Raw genomic sequence first — 24,368 nt, forward strand, 5'->3', positions numbered from 1 at the left:
AGAATTGACCTTCCGTATAGGTTACGTGATAGCAGAGTGCAGGTGAAAATTAATGTTCGGCTCATGAAAGTTGCAAATTTTCTTAGAATCCTGGTAAAATTTGCATTCAATTATACTACATGCCGTTCCCCAGATAACAGCATTTGTAGTGGACACGTTTTGTATCAAATATGAACTTGAAGAAAAACAGGTGTAATGTCATAGAAACACGTTGCCTAATTTTCTCGTATATTTTCTTATTGATTTACATCTACCTGTCTGCTTAAACAAAGGGTTGCAACTCAATCATTTGTTTATTATAACCTTTACATCCCGTTAGGTAAGGTTGCAAACCCATCCAATCCAAGGTGAAAATAATAAGTTAAAATCAAGCAACACACATACAAACTCCTCCCCCACCCTACCCCCATTGTACATGTGTATTTCTGTCTTTACACACATGTCTAAACCGTAACAGTGGCTGCATATTCCTGCATCCCCGCTCCCCCTCCCATTGCACTATGACCCACACCTCAATGTACAATCCAATACTAAATGCACCGGTCCTGTTTAATACTAACACTGGTAGCACCTTCATGTACATATAACAGCACTGAAATACACCTATAACTGTAAACTTGAACGTACATGGCTATAAGGATATTATTGGCTGCAACTTCCGGTACTTAACAGTACTAAATCGCACCTAAGTATAGTGAACTCATGAGTCAGGACTGCACACACACAGATGTCCAATACTAGCCTATACTAATGAAGGCTTATTTCGATATAAGAATTGTTTTCTCTATATGATTCGATCGATAGAATACTTCGTGCTCAATCTCACTATTAAGGTCCCCTGACATTCAAAAACAGCTCCTTTTATTAGTTAATATTTCCTCATACCAATTTGTGATAAAGAGAATCTTATTTTTTTGATATTTGAGAACTCCGTTTAACTTCGCCTTTGAAGAAAAGAGAGTAATTTTCGATGTTTTTTTCACAGGTGCATGGAATCTGTTCTTGAATTTGAAACTAACAGTGTGTTCATGAAACCCAAGACGATGAAGAGAAAGAGAAGATGCTTGGAATGAAAAACTTCATTAAACCAGAAAGGAGAATTTCAAAATCTATGGCCTACCCAAGGATTACGTTGTCTATTTGTCAACAGCGGAAACAAAAAGATATGGCTATGAAATTAAAAAAAAACAAATAGAAATGTTGTTTGTGAAAACATTGTCAAACCTAATTAAAGTAATCTCCGAATAATATCAAGATGCTCAAATTTTGGGGATAAAATATGAAAAACAAATTAACAAATTCTGAGGGTATACTGACGTCATCTCATTTTACTTGACACTTTGTTTAAAATGTATCTCACTTGAGATAATGAATGACTTCCGGTCACCCCGGAGGAAAGTTTTCTATCTGCTAAGCACAATTTTTTTAGAAATAAATTTGAATTCTATTAATCGGTTAAATTAAAAACAAAAGCTGTAATAATGAGAAGAACGAGCGGAGAACAGAGAATATGAAGAATGAAAAAAAAAACCGAAACAAAGACGGAAAAACCCTGAAATATTTAGAAAGTAAACAAAAAACATAACTTTAAATATGTTTCATAAATGAAACTAGGTCGGCAATTCCTCGGGGTATATTTCTTAAAATCAACGATACAATTTTATGTACTGTGGCAGTAGTATAAACTCTTAGATAATCTTCATTCTTAATCAAAGTTGAATAACATTAATTTTTATAGTGTTATTGTTTCTGGGTATATTAAGGATTTTTTCTTTTGGATTTTTTGTTCTTTTTGGCTCTTTGAGGGGGAACATCAATAACTTATTAAATAAACAGAAAAATGGAAGATTTTAAAAACAAGTATGTAAGCAAAGTTTAAGGTAAGCAAAGAAATCTTGCAACGTGACAGGAAGGTTATCTTCCGTTTTCTTTCGAACATTGTAATATAACACTATAGTATATGCAAATATCCGACATCGACAGATTTTCTCTCACTATACGGTGTATTTTGTACGTGAACCAGTTATGCGAAACTTTGAAAAACAATCTTAATGGAAGTCTCATAATCTATTAGATAATTTACAATATTGAAAAACAATCATTTCGATTGTGATATTTCAATATTTAACGTAACAATAATGAGAACAATTATTTCAGGTCATTTTCCCAAACCTCCATATTGTTCTTATTTAAGAGAATGTGAAGAACAAATCCATATGGACATACATCTCCATAACTCTTACAAAAAAACAAAAAAAAATATTGCCTAATAATGATCGTGAAAATTTATTTTTCCATTTAACTTCTCACAGATTTAATAAAATCTCAGCTCTTTTGGTATTAATGTTTTTTTATGAAAGTGAATAAAAGCGCGTTTTGGATGAGAAATTAGTAAGTCATTGACTTACAAAAAAAAAATCGATCTTTCACACCATGAATTTTTCCCGCCTTGAATTTAGTCATACGGTTCAATATACACTAGTTCGTTAACACATACAGGTGTCGCGTCGGTCGCTATGGATGCCCAGATATACACGCGCAGGTATATAATTGATTGAAAAATGAGACCAGAGGGTGAAAGTGGTGAGAAAACCAATAGTAAGCTTATAAAACTGGTAATATTGCCCTTGTTTGAAGATTTTTATCTTTTGTTAGATGTCGTGAGGTGTTTTCCAATGAAAGCAGATGTTCAGTTTATTCGTCGTATGTTGTATTATATATTTTATGCTAAGAGAGACAAGGGTATAGTGGACGTCATATATATATATATATATATATATATATATATATATATATATATATATATATATATATATATATATATATATGTAATTATAGTATAATAGTGTGTCTCGCCCAAACTATGATGTGTTGGTTACCTGGTTTTGCAAGTTAATTTCCGAAATGCAGACCACTTAAATTTAATTGTTTTGTTGTAAACAACTGATGTTGGGCTATATATTATTTTGCTTACAACTTTCGTCACATATTTTTGTTGTGTTTGAGAATGTACATTTTCTGGTAGAATCTGACATAAGCTGCTCCATAGACTTCAACAATTACCTGGATGGGGGTAAGATGATGTAGTGTTAGCTTGGGTGAAGTAGTTTAGGTTGGGAGTGAGGGATATGGAGACATACTTAACTACATTATATAGCCGTTCAGTCAGATATAACTGTTGCCTAACACGATAAGACAGCAGTTATGTGTATAGCCTATACCGCGGAGGTGTTATCTGGACGTTTTTGCCTATACATTGAAACATCATAATATATATATTCTACCATATATATAGTATTACTTGCGATACTGCCGACCACAGTCATAGTTGGCCAATCCTTTAGCATATTTTGACTTAATTTCGTCTGCTAATTCCTACGAGACTAGATCGATATCGTTTCATACTACAAGTGAATGTATAGACTGGTGAATTATGTCTTAATGACACCACTAACACTCGTCCGCTGTAGTCAATGGATAGGTGGATTTCAATGTTACTGATCGTTATGCATGGCGGATACAATGACCCCATCTGTCAAAATGTGAAGATTTTTTGTGAATATATGGAGCCTCAGCATGTACTTCACTCCAGACATGAATGTAATTAACACAGAATGTATGATTAAAGGGATACAGAGAAAGATCAAACACATCAGAAATTATATATACATATATATATATATATATATATATATATATATATATATATATATATATATATATATATATATATATATATATAAAGTAGATTTGGAATATCACGAGTTGACTTCAGTCATTTTCAAAAATACCCTGCAACATTCAAATGAAATTGATGTGACTTGCACGTGAATAGAGCTATCAAGTTATACTCCATCGAATGAGCTGACTTCGACATCATGTGTACATTGTGGCTGAAATAATGGAGTACTTGGAGAGCTTAATCTCTTAGCTAAGACCACCGAGCTTGCTCAAGATAAAGTGAGAAGAAACGAATAGTATCAAAGGTTTGCCAGTGAAGAAGTAATTATTAAACATAAACATTGTGCAACAGTAAAATATTCTGTACTTTGGATGTTGATCATCACATCTGGGTGTATTGTCTGAGTAAATTATGGATATCCAATAATCAAACGTGTATATATATTTACATGAGTTGGTCAAAGTATAGGCCAACATAACGTTACGAAAGAACCAGAGGCGTAAAGACAAAAGACCAGTAACCATCTTAAATACTATACAATATATATTTTAATTACGCATTTGCACGTCTGGGAAATCTAGCCTACCCAATATCGAATCCGTTATCTGTTTAAAATCTTCCAAAGCTGTTCCTTATAGCATCGTCTTCCCCCCCCCCTTCCAAGCCCTAATAGGGGCCCTGATCAAACGGTCAAAAAAGGGTCGGTACCGGCTTATACGGAAAGACTGTATCCAACGCATTAGTGTACATTTGTCGTAGGGCCTATACAGTCATGATCCGGCTATAAAGATCACAAAACATATTTATCTTTGAAGACAAATTCTGATTGAGAACTATCAGATGACAATGTGTTACGTCATCTCCTACCCCTGAAAGAAAGAGTTTTTCCCCCGAACTTTTAATAATTTTAGGTCAATCTTGGGTTAATTAGAATATCGAGAAGAATGCTAATTTAATTGAGAAGATAAATTCCCTGGAGTTTTCTAACGAAGTAATCTGCACCTTTTTTTTTCAATCTGTCGAAGAAGTGAATAGTTCACACTTAAATGGATCGATATTTAGCGGTAAGAAGGTCTTACAACAAAGGGGCTTCATTGATTGTCATTATTATCCAAGTAGACTCTTAGAACTTACAAATTAATTACGGTCAATCGACGAAGAGCTCCTTATCTTTCTGGAGAGGAAGACATATACTTTTTTGTTGAGAACGAAATCTTCAGGGTCTGTTTTATGACTTTCCCTATTCAATTATTTGATGAAATAGTTTCTTTTAACTAAACGAAATTAAAACTCAAGCTATTATCTTTTATAGCTTTCAAGACAGATTTGTGTTTCATTGGCAAGAAGTATAACTAAAATCTGAATCCACGATATAAAAATCAAGTTTTATATTTGTTCAAAAAGTAGTACAAACATGAAAACAATAACATAACCAAAATGCAGCAACGTTATCCACACGACAAACAAAAGTCGTTGACTTATCGTAGGCCTACATTATACGTTTCAGAAAATCTCATTCTTCACTTTATTTCGACGACTTACAGCTAAATGTCGTTAAACAGAATGAATTTAAACCTTAAGCAGAAAAGATAACCGCAAAGCTTGTTTGTGAAGGAGTCATTTATTCAGTTTTTTAGTGTGTTGTAAAGAAGCGTTTCACTTAAGATGTTATCTTTGACAACATGATGAAGTTGTTAAGATGAAACGAAGCCTTAATTATCTCCTTAATCCTGAAAGGAATAAAAAAAGGTAAAAGAAGGTATCTATAACTAAGAATGTATGCTATTCACAAGTCGTTTATGCATTTTTTGCCTGTGGAAAACAGGGCCTATGTCAGATCAAACCAGGGATGTGTTAGTGAGCACATCCCTGGATATAGGATACTTTGATACTCTCTTCAGTTACAGTAATATTTAGATTTGGAGAGGTTGCGAAAGCCCAAAAAAAAGGCAAACTCTAGCAATCATCGAAGAGGAGGGTGGCTCAGATAAATGGTTCATGTCAAGACGGTGGCTATAATTCCTCCGACTGTGTTAAAGGCATTGAAGACTCGCCCCAAACCGCGTGCCGCTATCTGAAAAAGTTAACTTTGCGTTGGTTGCAAGTGAAGTTTTTTTTCGTGTCGCTACAAAATGCAGACAGTAATGAAACTTTATACCTTGTTATTTTGTATCTATAGACCTGAGATGTCCATCGCTGCTATGTACACTGTGTTCAGGGTATTGACTGTAGCTGTGTGTATTGACTGAACACTAGTGTCTAATTACCGATGGTAGCAAGCTGTGTGTGTATTTTCTGGGATCGAGGGTGGTGTCGAACACTTCTGTTACACCTCATTTGAAACTAGGTCAGATTACCGGCATGAGACGTTTATTTGTGCGCGAGTCTTCAATGCCTTTAAGGTGATATTCTGGGAACCGGGGAGGAAGAGAGTAATTGTCGATCACGGTGAGAAGCCGACCAGAAACGTCCTAAATTGCGTGCATGAATCCTTCCTATAACCAGAGTATTCAACCCTATTATATTTTGCGACAATTGAAATGATTCAGTCCATGTCCAATCAAGAATGTGTTAGTGATCCCTGGTCCCATGAATACGAGGAACCGAGAAGACGCTGTTCTCTTTGAATTCTGTCAAACGGAAATTTATGAGAGCCTTGACTACATATATCATAAAACGTGCTAGACAACGTATGTTAATAGCGCCATCTCTATTCCACGCCGCTTCCCCGTTTGTCAAGACGCACATATACAATGGCGTCATTATGACGCTATAAATTGAGAGATTGTTGGAAATAATTAGCATTAAGTTTCTATTGATATAAGTACTAGATATAGATATCTGAGCAATTAAACATGATAAACACATTAATTACCAAACCGCAGACCCATTTGAAAATCCGTTTTCTTAAGAACAACCTATAAATCTATCTCACTCCTTCCCTGCTTTAAAGAGATCCCTTAAAAAAGTTTAACATCTACTCTGCTCTGGATTATATGCATGGTATGTGCTTGTGTAGACCGGTGTCACGTAAAACGTAGTATTATTTTATGAAGTACTCTGAATCCACACTTCAAGACGCGACAGATCACACAGGAAAAAACAGGATGGAGAAGAAGAAGAAAATGAAGAAGAGGAAGAAGAAGAAGAAGTGGGGGAGGAGAAAAAAAAGCCATTTTGACTATCGGCCAAAGAAATCAAACACTTCTGTTCTTTTTGCTTTGCTTGTTCAAGTTTTCGATATTCGAGGCTCGCTGGCCCTATAGACTCCTTTGCATATTTTACAAACGAGTATCATTGCCCCAAAAAAAATCGCTCTTATTTTTTTCTGCGTGTATGTAGGGGAGAGCATCTGGTGACACGCATTTTGTTATTGTAACATCATCAGGGGACAGAGTGACATAAGTGCTTGAAAAGTATTGCCTTCCGAACAGGAATCAAAATCAGGTAATTTGAGAGAAAAAGACAAAAACACAGACGGAACGTCAAAATGGCTCATATAACATGACATACTCTTAAAATCTACAGACTGGTGAGGTTTTATAGGTTTTATGATTTCAAAATGAGAATAAGTAAATCCCATTACGTTCACTTTCAGGGATACCGTTAAAATAGCACCCTTTATCTGAAATGTCTCCAATTATATTTGTGATTTTTCTTTTATATCTTATATCGAAATTTTAGATAATTTTTTCGAATGCTGTAACTTAATTTGCCCGTATATGGCCTAAGTTTCAAGACAACTGTTTTTATTAACACAAACCCGGAAATAAAGAAGGACATTTAACCAGATAAAATCAGTTAAAAGACGTCATGAACTTCGTAAGATTAATCGGAATGTCTACCGACTCTTCAAGTACAGTTTCTGTTTCAAGGTAAACTTGGCTTCGGCTTCAAGGTTATCGTTTTTGGCCTCAAAATTTGAACGAGTTTACAATTGCTGAGACACTTCACAAAATATTTTTTCTGAGGGATTACTGTGCCAAATTATTCCTGCACACGATGAGAAGGGTTAAACTAAGCTAAAAGATTAAGATGCCCTGGAAGGCAGTCAAATAATAGTTAAACAAAATGAGTAGCCAGGGGTGACCATTTTATTTCAATTATCTAGCATATTTGGAGGCAACACCGATGGCCTTGTACGAACTATTTACTTTTTCTCTATATGTACAACAGGGATTGTGACGTGCATTAGATCATCGATGAATTGCGTTATATACACAACATGGTCTTCCTTCTTAGGCTTGAAATCCAGTCGTTTCGCACAATCAATTCAATGGATGAATGTAATTACATTTCTATGTATATTGCATATACAGTTATATTATAGTTTAATGGTCAGAAAAGCTGACAAGTATTAGGTTTAATTCATTGTTTGATTTCACAAATATTGTATCCGTTCACGGCATCCTATTCATGCAGCTAATCCTTTTTCTTTCACCCCAGCTCAACTAATCCCATTTTTGCATCTTGTGTAAAACTTTTCGGTTGTTACAAGAAGAACATAAGCAGCAGAAATTAACTTTTTCTTATTTTATATTTATATACTTTATTTTAAGAACTTTCAACCATCAATCATGTACTTCAACTCATTTCTATTTCTATAAAATATTCATGAACACAGATTCGAGGAATAATGCAAAATCTCTAGTACATATTTCCTACAGATCACCCATCGACAAGTTTCCTATTTATTACAGAAAAAGAGAAGAAAAAAAACCCCTTTAGCGGGCATGGTTTATATCTTTTAAAATAAATCACATACACTTTGCGAACACCTCAAGACGGTAAAGGCGTTAACTGTTAAATGCTGCCTGATACATCAAAATGAGAAACTATTCTACTGCTAAATTTCATTTCATTTCATTTCGTTTTCTTCCTTTCTTTCATTCTTTTTATTTAAATTCAAGATCGGATGGGGAAGCTAATAAAAGCTGTCACAAATTATTTTCGTAACAATCTTAATGGAACCGATGTGGTTGAACCTATAAAGCCGTTAAAAATTCGTTAAATAAAGTTTGCCAAGGGGGACATTTTGAAACATTCAAGCTGACAGAAACGTTGACGCGGACGCCCATTAGGATCTTGCAAAGAGCATCATTAGAAACTTACTCAAGTCGTTTTGACATTTGGAGGGACTTTCAGTCTGTTTGATGTTATTGCTTTTCCATCCTTGAGGATGAATTACTCTGTAAATGTTTAATAAGAGTTTTTTATTTCATTTCTTCACAAAATATCCATCATGATTTTAATTGTTATCATCTCTCGCAAATGCAAAGAAAAAACAAAAAAGTCGTTTATGAAGTTATCTCATTAATTTCTATAATATTCTCTCCTCAGCCGTCTGACAATCCTATGGTTTTGTTTGAATTTTTTTGTTTTAATTCTGCAGGGAAAGAAAATATACCTCGGAAGTCACTGGTTGGAAATTGGAGAGAAATCAACGACATTTTAATGTGAAAGTGAAAATACGAGACAACGTCGAACAGTACATTATATAGCAAATAATCACTGTAGTTAATATGACCGGTTCGGGGAGGGGGGGTGCATTGTAGGTGACATTTTTAGGTGGGTGGGGAGGGGGTTCTCAGAAAATCGGTAAAACAAAAATATGTTCACCATCATCTAGAAAATGGAAACAGTTGATCGACGTTTTCAGAAATTTCACAAGCAAAATCGTCGAAGCGGTGCAATGAGAGGGGTAGGGTGATAGGGGGGTGGGGCTAGGGGTCTCCCTTTCTTACTTTCGTCAACTATTTTAGTCCTATGATAGTGGGACTTGGAAGGATATATTTTTAATGGTAATAACTATAAACCATTCACTGATTCACATTTTAGGGTATCTGCATATTCATTTAACCAAGAGTCCTTTAACCGTTCCATAATTGTTACGTGTATGACATTTTAAATATTTCATTAATCTGTTGGGTGGGGTGGGATAATGTGGGGTTGGGGAGGGGTGTGTGAGACCTTTTATTATTAAATAACCATGCATCTAGTCACGGTACGCCTGCTTAGGTAAGACTGCTTAGTTAAAACTGTATTTTACGTTAGTAGATTGCCACCTAGTGTGATTTATAGGCCCACAGAGAGAGTGGGGTATGTAAGGGCCGACAACCCCTAGGTCCCGGGTCAGTCCGAAGAACCGGGAAATTATGGGAGGTTCTAAAATATGGGATAAGGGCACAGCGTTGTCATATTTTAATTATATACGTAAAAAATATGAAGAGTGCCAAGGAGAAGAGTGGGGTGGTGACGTAGTTGTCCCCGGGGCCCAAACTGACCCTCGACGTCCTGTGGTCATTCTAACTATGCGTAATATACAGCTTTAACCACCCAACCTAACAATATATGTAGTCAAACTAACAAACCTATGTGGTAACGACCGTTTGACTAAAATCTATAGTCATCGACTTACTGAAGATTTAAGATATGTAAATGAGCTATATTTAGATTGCAAATCAAGGTTTTATTATTGTAATATTGTTCTTGACAAATAAGTAACATTCCATTTCTGAAATTGCTGGCTATCACCCAATGAAATTAAATCTTGTAGGAGCTGTGTTTTGAAATTTTACGGGGCCCCTTCTTAACAGCCGTTCCGGCATTTTCACAGACTACGGAATATAAATATATGATGATCTAAAATCAACTAAGCTGAATAGACAGTAGCAACCTTCAGGTCGATTTGTTAGCCAACTGTTTGTAAAGGTGTGTTGCAGTTAGATTTGCAATTCTATATTTTTTCATTTCGTATTTACGTTGGATATTAACACAGTGCATGTTAGCAAGCAAACTAAAACTAAGCTAGCCAACAACTTGAGTTTTGTAATGCTTATGGTAAATAATCACTTTATTTCAGTCAGTTTTGAAGTGAAAAAAATTCTCTAAAAAAAAAACCAATTGTCAAAGAAGATGAAAATAGTGACATTTTGGAGTTCTTACTGTCACCAATCGTGATTTTCAACCGGTCACAACGATGTCACCAAACATGTTGTGACCAGTCACGTGCTTCTATACAATTCTCAACTCTGAGATATCTCCCCAAAGATACTTGTCGTCAGCTGTTCTTGACGTCATTTATAGAAAGACAGGAAGTTATCTTGCTCGGACACAGACACGGAGAACAAGACGACATTCAACTAGCCTAACAAGGAAACGTATATGTCAGCTACAAGCCTACATACATATATTTTTGAATAATTTGTTATCGATGTCAAATGTTTAGATTTAGTTGTCTTCCTTGCTGATATTGTGAAACGTTCGTTATGATTACTCAAGGAGATCAGTACCCATACTATAGTATATTATATATTATATTATATATAATATATAATATATATATATAATATATAATATATATATATATATATATATATATTTATATATAGTACCAAATTAGCTCAATTTTTACACTCAACTCTCAATGAAAGGTCTCTAACACTGTAGAAAGTACACCACCAGCCATTAACCTTATATATTTCATAACTTGGTTACAGTTGAATAGCTTATCAGATGTGGAACCAGTTATTACAATTAAAAAGACAAAAAAATCGTGAAATTGAATGGTTTTTAGAGCTTAGCCGTAGCAAAACCATTGCTATGGGGATCGGGGGAAAGTGAATGGCAGAAAAATATTTGAAACACATTAACGACAAAGTGATTGATTAGCCCGCGGTGAAATAAACAAACAGGCGATCATATACCATAGATCTAATATGATCAGTATGAACTTTACAAGGATAAAGTTAAAGTGGTAAATTTATTTAAGGCTAAAATGTACAATCACTCTCTACGGTATAAGTGGCGGTATATATATATATATATATATATATATATATATATATATATATATATATATATATATATATATATATATATATATATATATATATATATTTAGGCCTTACAGGTTCACAATTTATCTGTTCGCGGCAACGTTATTCAACTGACAATCACGAATACGATGAGTGATATTCAAGGTCAGGCTGAGAGACGGATTACGAACAAGACAGTTTTGTCTTCTGCCTGAAAGCCGAAAATAATGAGAAGAAGCCACCGCCGGGTCGGTGATGAGGTAAGCAGAGGACGAACATGAATTAATAGCAAGTGCTTCAACTTTGCTGTTCTTGAATTTGAGCACCTCATCGTCTTCAATATTGACTGCTTTATCACTGCAAGATTTTGTAATCTTTCCCGATTAAATTCACAATTTTACAGACTGTTAACTCTGGTATGTTTTAGGTTCGACGAAACATTTAATCTTTTTACTTCATATTTTAGTTTTATGCTTTTAGTTTTTATATTGTGTTGTCTTTCCAAAATTAGCAACCTACTCGTTCTGGAAAGTTTCCTTTTAAAAAAAAAATAAAGTGCCTGAAGATGTGACCATCTTTAAAACCATCTGACGTTTCAAATAGAATTCCTCTGTGCATTTGAATTCTCACAACATTATTTCTTACGAAAAAATTATGATTTTTTCTGTTATAGGTGCCACCTAGTTTTCCTTTAAAATATCTAAATAACAGGTTTCCCCAGACGAACTGTTATGCTGGGAAGTTAAATCAAGCATCATTTGATTCAACGAAGGAGGCTGTTTGTATAGATGTAAGCTTATATAATGACAATATCAATATTATGAATATAAAGATTAACAAAGACATGAATCTCAAATTATACAAAAAGACTTTCCATACATTTAATAAAATAAAATAAATAAATAAACACCTGATACTGAAAGTGCCTTGTAACTGTTGTTAACCCCTGTTGTGACCATTTTGGGATATCTGGCATATATCTGGCATATTTGGCTCAGCAGTTAGTCCCTTTAAGGTAAACTTGATGTTGGCGTCCACTTCTCAGTTATGTTATGTGATAACATTCTGTTTTTATGCATTTACGCTTAATATTGCCTTTCAAACTTTTCTCAGATTGGTTATCAATTTAAACATTGACTTGATGTCAATTCCCTTGGTTTCAAGTAATGATTTTAATCTTAATTGAGACCAGTCATTTTGTTCCACAGATATGAAAAGTAGTTCCTTTCACGTAAAATCAAATATCTGTACGATTTTCTTTTGTTTTGTTTGTTAACTCAAGGAGACCTCTTTCGTTTGCCTCATACAGTGAGATGAAATTCAAAACTCATCACGTCTAGATAAAGCCGTTGGATTATTTGAGGTGAACTCGTTTCATGAAATGACTCGAAGAAACTTAATTAATCGTATTAATGGTGGTAACGTGAGATAATTCGTGGGCCATATTCTAGGTGTAAAATATACACAGTTTCAACGTAGGGTTGAGAAGTCACTGAGAGTACAGCCTAACTTTAATCTAGTTATTCAGAAGGCTCCACAGTTTTTTTCAGCGTGATTCGTTTTAAATCGCAGAATCGAGATTATGGTAGTTCGCTTGATGTCTTCCGAAAATTGGCTATGTCTGCAACTATTTCGAACGTCAAGTTTGGGATAAGAAATACATAGCTTTAATCCTAGCAAAATCCATAAATGATACTTTCTCTTATTTACTCCAACATGAAACGTTACATGTTTGCTAACAGATTATTGCTTCGAAGATGCTTCGAAGAAATGTTTACCTAGTCACCTGACGTATGACGTCACTAAAACAACCGTTACAATGTTCGGTTAAGCGCCACTGTGTTGGCTTTACCTACATAATACACGTAGAACCTATATTACTGCTGCACCTGGACCTGTGATCGTACGAATCCGCAAGTTGGTACTAGCTACAATTGCCAAGAACTTTACCGAATAATTAGTGAAATTAAATTAATGAAGGAGAAAATGGAGGGCGGAAGGGACGGGAGAGTAATTTCCACTAAGAAGAAAATGTTAACAATAGCTTACATTACACATGCTATATTACTATATTAGTCTTAGAAAACGTTAAACATTTGGAAAGGTTTAAGTAGGGATTACGGGCAAGGTGGAAGGTGGAGGGGGGGGGGGGGGGTGGGGAGGGTGTGGATTCGAAATAGAGAGGGAGATCAGAAGTCAACGTAACAGGAGGACAATTGGGATTGCGTTCGCCACTATGTATACAAAACACGGTCAAAATGTGACAAAGCTGTAAGTTAGATATCTCTATTATTAAATTTAGAAGTTTCAGATATCAGCACTTGAGAAACATTATTTCCACTGCCAGGCGCGGCGGAACGGAAAAATTATTGGGGGGGCTAATGTGTGGAGACTATCTAAGCGGAGCGCCACCAGCGGTTGGCGCGGAGCGTACAAGAAAATTTTGGGGTTTTTCAAACCCCCAGATGGCCGGAAACGGCACTTCCCGAGTGCTCTATGCTGCGAATACCTAGCCCTAAAATATGGGTCTCAAGCCTGCAAATTCTCAGATTGCACGTAAAAGTCTGTAAAAACATTGTAATTTGTATATTCGATGGTGTTTTAAGAGAGTAGCTATTACTCGTAGTGTACTCGCAAAGACGTTTTTGAGTGTAGTAAGGGCAGTGGCGGAGCTAGGGGTATTGGTCGGGGGGGGGGGCAAGAATGGTCTGTAGGGGCGCTTTGGACACTATCTAAGCGGAGCGCCACCACAGGCTGGCACGGAGCGTACAGAAATTTTTTGAGTAAAGATACTCCCTAGATTGCAGGAAATGACCCTTTCCGGGCCTTGCTAATTTGCAGATAAACGGAGAATAAATAGGTGTCGTCGCCATTTTGTCGGAAAATTACACCAACAGAATATGACAAATGTCAATAGGTATATGAGTGCGCAATAAAATAGTCAAAAATCGCGAATAAGTAAAAAGTAGTGAAAAGCTGAAAAGGGCGCCAGCAGTCCATTTGAGTCCGTCGGGGGGGGGGGGCATCCGCCCCCTGACTGTATATATGGACGCTCTGCCACTAAGTAAGGGGATGTTGGAGAACTGGCTGAAATGAGGCAAGTCATTGGCCTAAGACGAAGTTGTGTTACGCTTACCGGTACTCACCCTCACTGCTTCCACTTTTCACGGGGCGTGAAGACGCGGTTGGGGTGACAATGTGGTCTATAGCCAGGGGACGGGCCGAGGGTCCCCCAGCAATTACTAAAATTATTACACCTATATATTATACGTGTGCATCGGACAGATCGACAAGTATGCATTGAAATATGGGCAGATGCACGTTTCGGAGCCTTGGTAAATATTGGGGGGGCTTATCATGCATTTGCCCCCTCAACTTTTTCATTGGGGGGGGGGGCTGAGCCCCCCAAGCCCCCCCCCCCCCGGTTCCGCCGCCACTGTCCACTGCAGCGAATGACGTGTCAGACCGACATAACATTTACTGCAATGCCTCATTAAGCGATGGTGCATCCAAGCCAAAATGGCGGTGCATCTCAGCGGTTACCATGGTAAAACGATAGAATCTAAAGGAGCGCGCAATTTCTACCATAGGTTAGTGTAACATGTGCACATGGATCTCGTGCAGACTTCATTTCTTGTACTTGAACTCACTACAGTGTGTTACTTTTTGAATGTTTTGTAGGCACTTATTTAGCCTACTGTAAATTCATTTAGAGAATAGTAAAATACGTTAATCTATTTTGTATTTTATGAGCCTCGTGACAGCCATTAAGTGGCACTAGATATGAGAGCCTGTAGATACGTGTAGCTGCTTAGGAAAACATCGCGTGTCCATGCATGAGATATTCACGAAAGGCAGCAACATTAAGTGTACTGCTGTAGCAGAATTGTAGGCCTATTGTAGCACTATAAGAGAAGTTACATATTTATTATATATGTTGTCACATCAAAAAGAAGTTGTATATCCGAATGGTGCAAAGTAAATCTTTAAATAATACGCATAGCGAATGATCCACAGCGCATTTTCGAGGGGAATGAGGGGTTGGTACATTGATCTGGGGGGGGGGGCGTTTTCCCTTTTCAACCTTGTACAAAAACTCACAAAAATTTAAACCTACTTATAGGCCTTACTAGGCTGTTTTCTATATAGCCTAAGCCTCAAAACTGCACCAGTTGACATGTAAACATTATAATTTTTCTTCTGGGAGAAAGTAATCCGCACCCCCTACCCACCGGGGAGGAGGCTTCAACGTGTCCATGGCCACACCCCGCCCTTAGTAATCCTGTATCCGCCTCTTGAAGAAGGGGAGGATGATTGGGTGAGTAAAAAAGAAAGTAATCAGATACTATGTAAACCGTTTCGTGGAATAGGTATCTGCAATCTAACCCCCAAAACCCGTACCCATGGGAGGCGGATTTGGTGAATCTATGTCCACTTCCAAGCCATATAAAATCCCGCATCCACCCATTGTGGGGTGGGAGTGAAAGAATATTATCAGATGATCAGGTGAACTATTTCGTGGAATAGGTATATGCATGTAACTACGTTAAAACAGAACAGTTGGTAAGACTAGTGATTTCTCTTCTCAGTGGTATACTTTTTGACGCCATTTTAATTTGACCATTTTTAATGATCAACTTTCATTTCAAGTTTACATGTCTTACGGTGGGGATGGGTGAGGGGTGAGGGCGCAATGTGGTTGCAGAACCGGAGCCTGTGGTCAATTTTTGGGCCCGGAGAAACAAAGGTTAAAGAGTTATGTATGCAAATTAGATTTTTTAGGCAATCTGTTTGTATTAATCGTTCTTTTTTCGGTTTCGAGTGTGATATGTAGCAAAGACACATGTAACAAAAGTAAAGCGGCCACAAATCTGCCAATAGGTAAATCTTCGAAAATTACATCTCATATTTTATTTTGTTTTATTTTTCAAATCTTGGAAGGTTTTGTCATACTTCGTTCCTATTGGATGCTCCTGTTGATGGACTACACAAGAACGAACTATGGTTTATCAGGAGCCTTTCCTTTCCTTTAATACGTTAATAGATATTGTCGTATGCCAACTAACGATGTATGAAAGGTCAATGCAACACGGCTGTTATATAATATATGCCTATAGATTATTGACTAAACGTTTCATTGACAATGGTAAATACATTCCAACAAAAAGCTATGATAAAAGTTCCCATAAACTTTATGGGTGATTTATGATCTAATGTCTCAGAGGGATGGAATAGTAATTCCGTGCATCTTTCACCTTGACCCAAGTATGGGACTTCCGAAAGAGAAATAGCGTGCAAAGAATAAACGAGCAACTTAATACAGTCATACAGAGGATACGCAAGTGTGTTCCTTATCATATAATATCATATTTTGTGTAAGTTCCAGTGCATGCTAAGGTTTGTTTGCGTTTTGCTTGTAACATATTAAAAACGGGACTTGTAACCGATATGGCACTTAAGATAGCAATCTGTGTACATTTTATAACATATACTTTTCTCAAAAACAAAATAACACCTGTCTCCTTTACAGAACCAACACAGAAAACAAACAAGATAAGACAATACAACAAATAAAAAATAAACAATAAACAAACAAACGGAAAATATACAAAATTTATAGACAGCCAATATAACATCACGAATTGGACACAGAGACATCGATCCCTTGACATGTTTTAAAAGGACTTTCTTAAACAATTTGTGGGGAGGGTGTGATGGGAGAAGGGAAGGGAAGCCGAATGCGAGGGGAAGGATATGGGGTGGGGTGGGGTGGGTGAATGGTAACCGTAATGGGGAGGTTAACTCATAAAACGTAAGACCGTATATATGGTTACTTCGAAATCGAGGCAGCCGTTTAAAAGGTTACCGGTACTGCTAAGATATTCAGGTACTATAGATATCGGTTTCGCGAAAATATTGTGAAATTGTTTACTTACCATGTTTAACAACGTCCATGGAATTATTAGATTGTACATATTTAATAACAGGTTTCACGGTTGTATTGTTTGGCAGGATGTTCTCAGACCCATCATTGATGAGGTCAATGGAAAGGTTGAATGCTGCCTCTAGTTTAGCATCAGACCCATCTTTGGCGAAAAGCGCACCTGTCGTCAAAGAAAGAAGCAAAATGTAAAGTATTATTTCAAGCTTAGTATTATTTTATTACGCAATACAAATTTTGAAAAAGCAAAATAAACTTATAAAAAGGTGCTGCTAAGTGCTGATAGTAAAACTAATATTCATAAGATCTGATCTGATCCGATCCGATCCGATCCGATCTGATCCGATCTGATCCGATCCGATCTGATCCGATCCGATCTGATCCGATCCGATCTGATCCGATCTGATCCGATCTGATCCGATCTGATCTGATCCGATCTGATCTGATCCGATCCGATCTGATCCGATCTGATCCGATCCGATCTGATCCGATCCGATCTGATCTGATCTGATCTGATATCAATAACATTATTATATCACGTACTACAAATTTTTGTAAAATAAACCTATAAAAGGTGCTGCTAACTGCTGATAGTAAAAGTCATATTTCTGAGATCTGATCTGATCTGATCTGATCTGATCTGATCTGATATCAATAACATTATTATATCACGTACTACAAATTTTTGTAAAATAAACTTATAAAAGGTGCTGCTAACTGCTGATAGTAAAAATCATATTCCTGAGATCTGATCTGATCTGATCTGATCTGATATCATAACATAACATGCGGAACAATGTAATTTGTCGCCCACTAAACTATTCACATGAATAAAAATTATCACACACACTCTGGTAAATATAAAGAAAAGGAAACAGACCCAATTCTCCACATTTTTTATATTTATTATTTAAGGTTTACTTTTGAACGTTAGGTTGAACGAGTGTATACTACTATAATTTCCTTTTACCAGAAAATCATGATACTAACCCTTTAAATGGTTTCATAGATCACCATAGTAAAAAAAAAAGGTTAATCTCTATGAACCTTATACTTAAAAAAGTCAACTTAACACTAAAAACACACAAAACGTATACGATTTTTTTGTTTTATTTTGTGCAAAAGTCTAGCGTTTGTGAATTCATTAAACTTGCTAAACTTGCGAGGTGTCACATGCACCCATCGCTTAAAAGCTTATAACAAAATTACTCATAAAAACAACAGAGAGGCTCATGAATACACAGACGATTGTGTCTATGTAAATAAGTGTGTAAGAGTAGCAGCTCCCTGGTGTAACCATGGTTTGAGTGGTTTCGATTCCCAGTTTATGTATGACGAAACATTATCGAATATAGATATATCGAATATATATATATATATATATATATATATATCTATATTCGATATATATATATATATATATATATATGTGAGGAAGAAAGTAGCATACGTTGTGTGTTTCTAATACACTAGCATGATGAAATCATGGTAAGGTTTACGTTTACCCTGCACATTTGATTAAAAACGCCTTTCAAAACTTGAGTGCGGAAAGATTAAAAAATATGCATCTTTCAAACATAATTTTAACGGCGTTTTAAAAAGAAAAGGAAAAAAAAGGGGAAGATGAGTAAAGAAAGTGCACGGATTTGGATTGCTTGAAAAACTTGCTGTATTAAATAAATGAAATAAATTATGACTAATTAATTGCACCGATCCACTTTTTCTTTAACCGTTCACTTCAAACAAATATCACCTCTTATACTCCGCAATGTTTTGACTGTCACTGATATTAAATAAAATTGCATTTGCCATGGTCCTCTTATATAGCAATTTATACAACACAGTGGTATTCTTTTACATTTCAGACATATACAAAGAAAAAAACGCTCAGAAGAAAGGATTCGAAAGAAGCAAAAGATGAAGAAAGGAAACGGCGTACTATAAAAGCACCCAGCTGCAAAATTGTCGTAATGTACAAGAGCTTCATATTAAGACATAAAATACCTTGGAATATTAATTACATTTTAACGCCGACCCAAGGTCATACATATCTGTGTGGATTTATTTCACAGCAAGATATTCTTATAACCGGGTGGGTTAGTCTCATGTGAGAAGCATTCATGCAGTTTTCAGTATTTGTTTCGTAATAATCTTCCATCTATATATATATATATATATATATATATATAAATTATAAATTACTGTGAGGATTTAAGCATCACAGGGAGGTGGGATGAGGAGGGGAGGAAGAGGGGGGGGGGGGTGGGGAGGGAATGGAGAGTAGAAGGTTGAATGGGGTAAGCTTGAATATCATTTCTATTTTGTATTGGGAAATGAAGATCATGCATAATATTAGCAGAATAGGACTTATTTTCGTATCATTAGGCACAGATGCGTAAGTATGACGTCATGAGACTTGATGACCAATCGTATTTAAATAGTTCGTACAGTATATTACCAAAAGTCGCCAATTTACGAATGAATGCGATTGAAATAGTTTCAAATTCACATTAACCATGACCACCACGAGTGCATGCGTGGTATATGGAGGAGTGGGGGGGGGTAGGGGGAGGGGATACATTGTAGATAATTGGAAGTATCAATCGAGCGCGGATCGGGGAGTGGTGGGGTGTGTGATCCCCTTTTATCACAACCTTGCGTGTCACTGACATAATTACAGACCTATTTTATTGTCAAAGTATGTTTCAAATGCACTATTTCTTGTTGGGGGGGGGTCGGGGTGGGTAGGGGTAGGGGTGGGGTAGGGGTGGGGCCGTCGATTGCAACGACACCAAGGCCATATCTACTCCTGTACGAAATAATGGATCCATCCCTGCCAATGAAATGGATCCCTTCACTGTTTTGGATAAAACTATTCGCATGCAACATTGTAAGAACATGTGGAGTGAATGTTATCTTCCAAGGGTCTCGTGATACAGACTTTGACGTATATAACAAGGTCATAATCATATAAAGTTTCAGTCTCAATGTATATAAGGGGACTCCATGGGTTGAGAGTGGATCCAAGTTGTTTGCATTTCGTGCCCAAGCGCTATCTTGGATAACTTTCTCTTAAAAATGTATTCTCTATAAGGAATGTTTCTTTTTTAAGAGGGTTCCGAAGTCTCTTTGTTTAACATAGTTACAATCAAGCATTGTGTTTTGAAATCCACGAATGGTCTGATGTAGCGGGATACTCACGTCATAATTATTTCAGACTTACTGAAAGTCGTTTTACATTATTCTAAAATATTTGGATTTGGCAACGGGCAAAGTTGGTGTAAATACAGTATAAAAACAAAATAATGAGATTTTAGAAAGCAGAAAATATTCAGAGGGAAATACTTTCATAGCCGATATATATTATTTCAATGGTAAATCACGGCATTACAGACCGTGGGACGCCGTTACATTTTCAGGAATCAATGAACTAATTTTAATATTGTCTATCTTTCTCGACTTTCTCATTTCCGTTCATAGCAATACCAATCCATTCGAGAAGAGAAAGTAAGTGTTATTATTTCAGCTGGGGGAAAAAAAATCGTAAGAGTGAGTCGATTGCTTTGCTAGTTAAATCCTATATATTGGTCGGGGTTTTTTGGTCAATCAAATTAAAACTCTAATTGTGTTGATCTTTGATTTGCACTAGCGTCACGTGACCTTCCATTGCACAATCAACTCTCATCTTTTTTCTCTTCTTAAGTCCATATGGATTTAACACTCGAATGAAAAATCAAATCTTTTTAGCTCTTTTGATGACTTATCCCAACCATTTTTTTATTATGGTTCTAGTCACTGTTGTAATTCCAAGTGCTCATCAAATTCAACTCTTTCCCACGAAAAATCGATCTAACTTCATCCGGCTCAGTTAGCGGCAGGGTTAACTCAGAACACGTAGCCCGATGAGAGGACGCAGGAAGGTGTTAACGCTTATGACCAAAAGAAGAAGACAGAACTGTATTGACGAACAGGGAGGTGATGGGGGGTTGGGTGGGTGGGTGGAGGGATGGGTGGGTGGTTGTGGGAGGAGTAACTTTTCTTGCGCAATCCTTTCAGCTGTCAACTTAGGTCCCTCCGTATAGCAATTATTCTTTGCTACGTCTCTAATTTTTAAGAATTCGTCGAATGGTTTTTTTTGATACCAGCAAAAAAGGTGGCCGGCGTTGTAGACTAATTGGTAAAAAGAGGTCATTTTACGACCAAGGCAGGTCGATTACGTAATCTCAAGAAACTCTTCCATGATAGCGCGCTATATAGTTGGGGTCTATACAGCAGACCTTTAAGTTGTCTTCTATACCTAATTTGTGAATAAAAAAAAATCAATCAATCAATTAATAAAACCACATATTCCTAGGCGGGTTTCATAAATTTAATGATTAGTTTATAATCGTCGTATTTATACAAATATTTTATATATTTACGGTAAAATTTACCACAAATAAATATTTAAAAAAAAATAAAAACATAAAATATGTACCTTTCACATTGTTATCTACTCATATAGCATATGCGATGGCAACTGATTAGCTGTTTTAAATTAGAGATTGCCTATCGTTTATTTCAATTCAGAAAATGAAGGTGTGTGTATGTTGTTGCTTTATGGGCGTTGTGGTCAAGTGGTTAAGGCAGTGGACTTGTGATCTAAGGATTACAGGTTCGAGCCCTGGCCAGATCATTGCGTTGTGTCCTTGGGCAAGGCGCTTTATCTCCATTGCCTCTCTTCACCCAGGTGTATAAATGGGGACCTGCGAGGTAACTTGTAAATATAGTTGCGTGCGCCGGTTTGTGGCTGCACCCTATGGGAAGTCCCCCGGGGGACACGTGGTTGTGGTGCACTGTGGTGCCCCAGGAGAGATTGATTGAATTGTGCACACTTTGGTGTGTGGGTGTGACAAGTTACCAATGACCAGGGGTTAAGTTGTAAAGTCGTGTGAGGAGGCATTAGCCTCATACAAGACTGTAAACCTTCAACTTTAACTTTATGTTCAGACCGGTTAACTTATAAAGTCCAATTTACTAATTTCTGATCCGATTTGAGTATATTAAGGTAATATATCAATACGTTTGCAGAAGCGGTGCCTAATCCATCATAATCTTGAGAAAATTCAATTCCACCTTTATTGTTTCAACATCTGTTGGAAAACGGTCTCTCAATTTTTTCGCCATAATATTCTATAAACTAACACCTTCCTCCACCTCCATATATGCATATCTCTCCACCTCTCTCTCCTCTCTCTCACTTTCTCTCTTTTTGCTGTCATGAAAATATAAAATGAAAAATTTTCAGCAAGGATCTGGCTGAAGAAACATTAGGGGCGAGTTCAAATGAATCATTACCATATCATTACATTTTTTTTTTTTTTATGTAACTTAAAGTCATTGAAGTTTAGCGCAGTGACAGCTAACCCACCGCAGGGAGAATGATTTTAAAATTCAGTGTTTACTGTTTAGGAGACAAATGAATCCATATCAGAGACTTTGGTTTAATATTTTTATTTCAGGCAATGGATTATAAAAAAAGTCACATAATACTAAAATGTCACTGAATCGTTTGAATAAACTGATTCGATTATTACCTGAATACTATGGCGACCTTCGTCACCTGGTCTGTGATAACCTGTAATTTGCCTCAAACGTTCCTATATATATATATATATATATATATATATATATATATATATATATATATATATATATATATATATATATATATATATATATATATATATATATATATATATATATACGGTAAATTGCAAGATTACAACAACGACCTCCCCAACTCCCCGCCCTTCGTCTCCCTCCTGTCCCTTCCCTCCTCTTCCTGTCCATTCTCCCCCTCCTCTCCCTCCTCCCTCCCTCCCACCTCCACACTCACTGTAACCTATGAAATTATAATAGTCTGACATGCGGCCATACTGACAATTGAATGGTAGCTGGCGAAGATATTAATTTTTTGTCACAATTGTATGAACTGGAAAGTTCGACGTAGCATTTTGCCTACGATATGATAGCCGAGTTACTTCGAACCATGCACATATGTGAGTGCGCTATCAAAGGTTTATGTGTAAGATAATGTATGATTGTATAATTGTACACTGTTGGTGTACACAATGTTGACCAGAGTAACTTCGCAACGTGCATAGATTTGAGTGCAACGACATTATGCACGCATCTCTCGTGCGGTACTGTTATATCGGACGCCTAAACGTTAGATATAATTTGATATCATCAAGCATTTTGTCAAAAGGCTTAATATTTGTTTGCGGTAAAATTTCCCATCTTTCATGTTTTGGAATTATTTTCAAATATTGATAAGTACGAGAATACGTACATAACCACTTGGAATTCGAAGAACAGGGCTATTTAAATCGAGCTATTTTGACAGAATTTCCTTAAAAATCAAACTGTCGGTGATACCTTTTAAGACGGTATTAATTTCAGGCAAATATATGTATGCAATAAACATTGACTAACTTGTAGTTGTCATTCTTCAAAATTTCAAGTGTTTTTTAATTCCCCCGTAAGACCAACAGACTTAGTGAAGATTTCCTCTCCCCCAAATACTTTAAAAGCACTTACCGTAGTTTGCACGCGTGTATTGACAGTGACAACAAACCAAGGAGTACATATTAAACATAAAATGAAATAGGAAAGGGACGCATTTGGGTATAGTAAGACTTATAGAGCAATCAAAACTCAGCTAAGCTTTCCATTTCGCGGAACTACTCTACAGGAAATGTATGTTAAATATAATAATGTTTTCACACAAATACCACACTATGATGTTTCATATGTAACAATACAAACTTGTGAAGGTATTTCTACTTATAAAATTTGTCGTAGCGACCATTGTTAAAAAATTGTTCACTAAGGAAAGGAGAAAAAATAACTTAAAAAGACCAACAAATTTCGCATTTTTAGGAAT

At 36.3% G+C, this 24,368-nt stretch overlaps 1 protein-coding gene across 2 annotated transcripts in view; it reads right to left on the reverse strand.

Annotated features, from left to right (window-relative positions):
* Positions 1 to 24,368, reverse strand: part of LOC139962881 (glutamate receptor ionotropic, kainate 2-like) — a 139,402-nt gene that overhangs the window by 35,705 nt on the left and 79,329 nt on the right. For both annotated transcript variants that reach the window (XM_071963266.1, XM_071963264.1), the window contains exon 2: positions 17,436 to 17,603. In XM_071963266.1, the coding sequence (XP_071819367.1) occupies positions 17,436 to 17,454 (19 nt within the window). In that variant the 5' untranslated portion in view covers positions 17,455 to 17,603. The remainder of the gene's footprint in view (positions 1 to 17,435; positions 17,604 to 24,368) is intronic.

Source organism: Apostichopus japonicus, chromosome 21, assembly GCF_037975245.1.
Source record: "Apostichopus japonicus isolate 1M-3 chromosome 21, ASM3797524v1, whole genome shotgun sequence".
Classification (NCBI taxonomy): Eukaryota; Metazoa; Echinodermata; class Holothuroidea; order Aspidochirotida; family Stichopodidae; genus Apostichopus; species Apostichopus japonicus.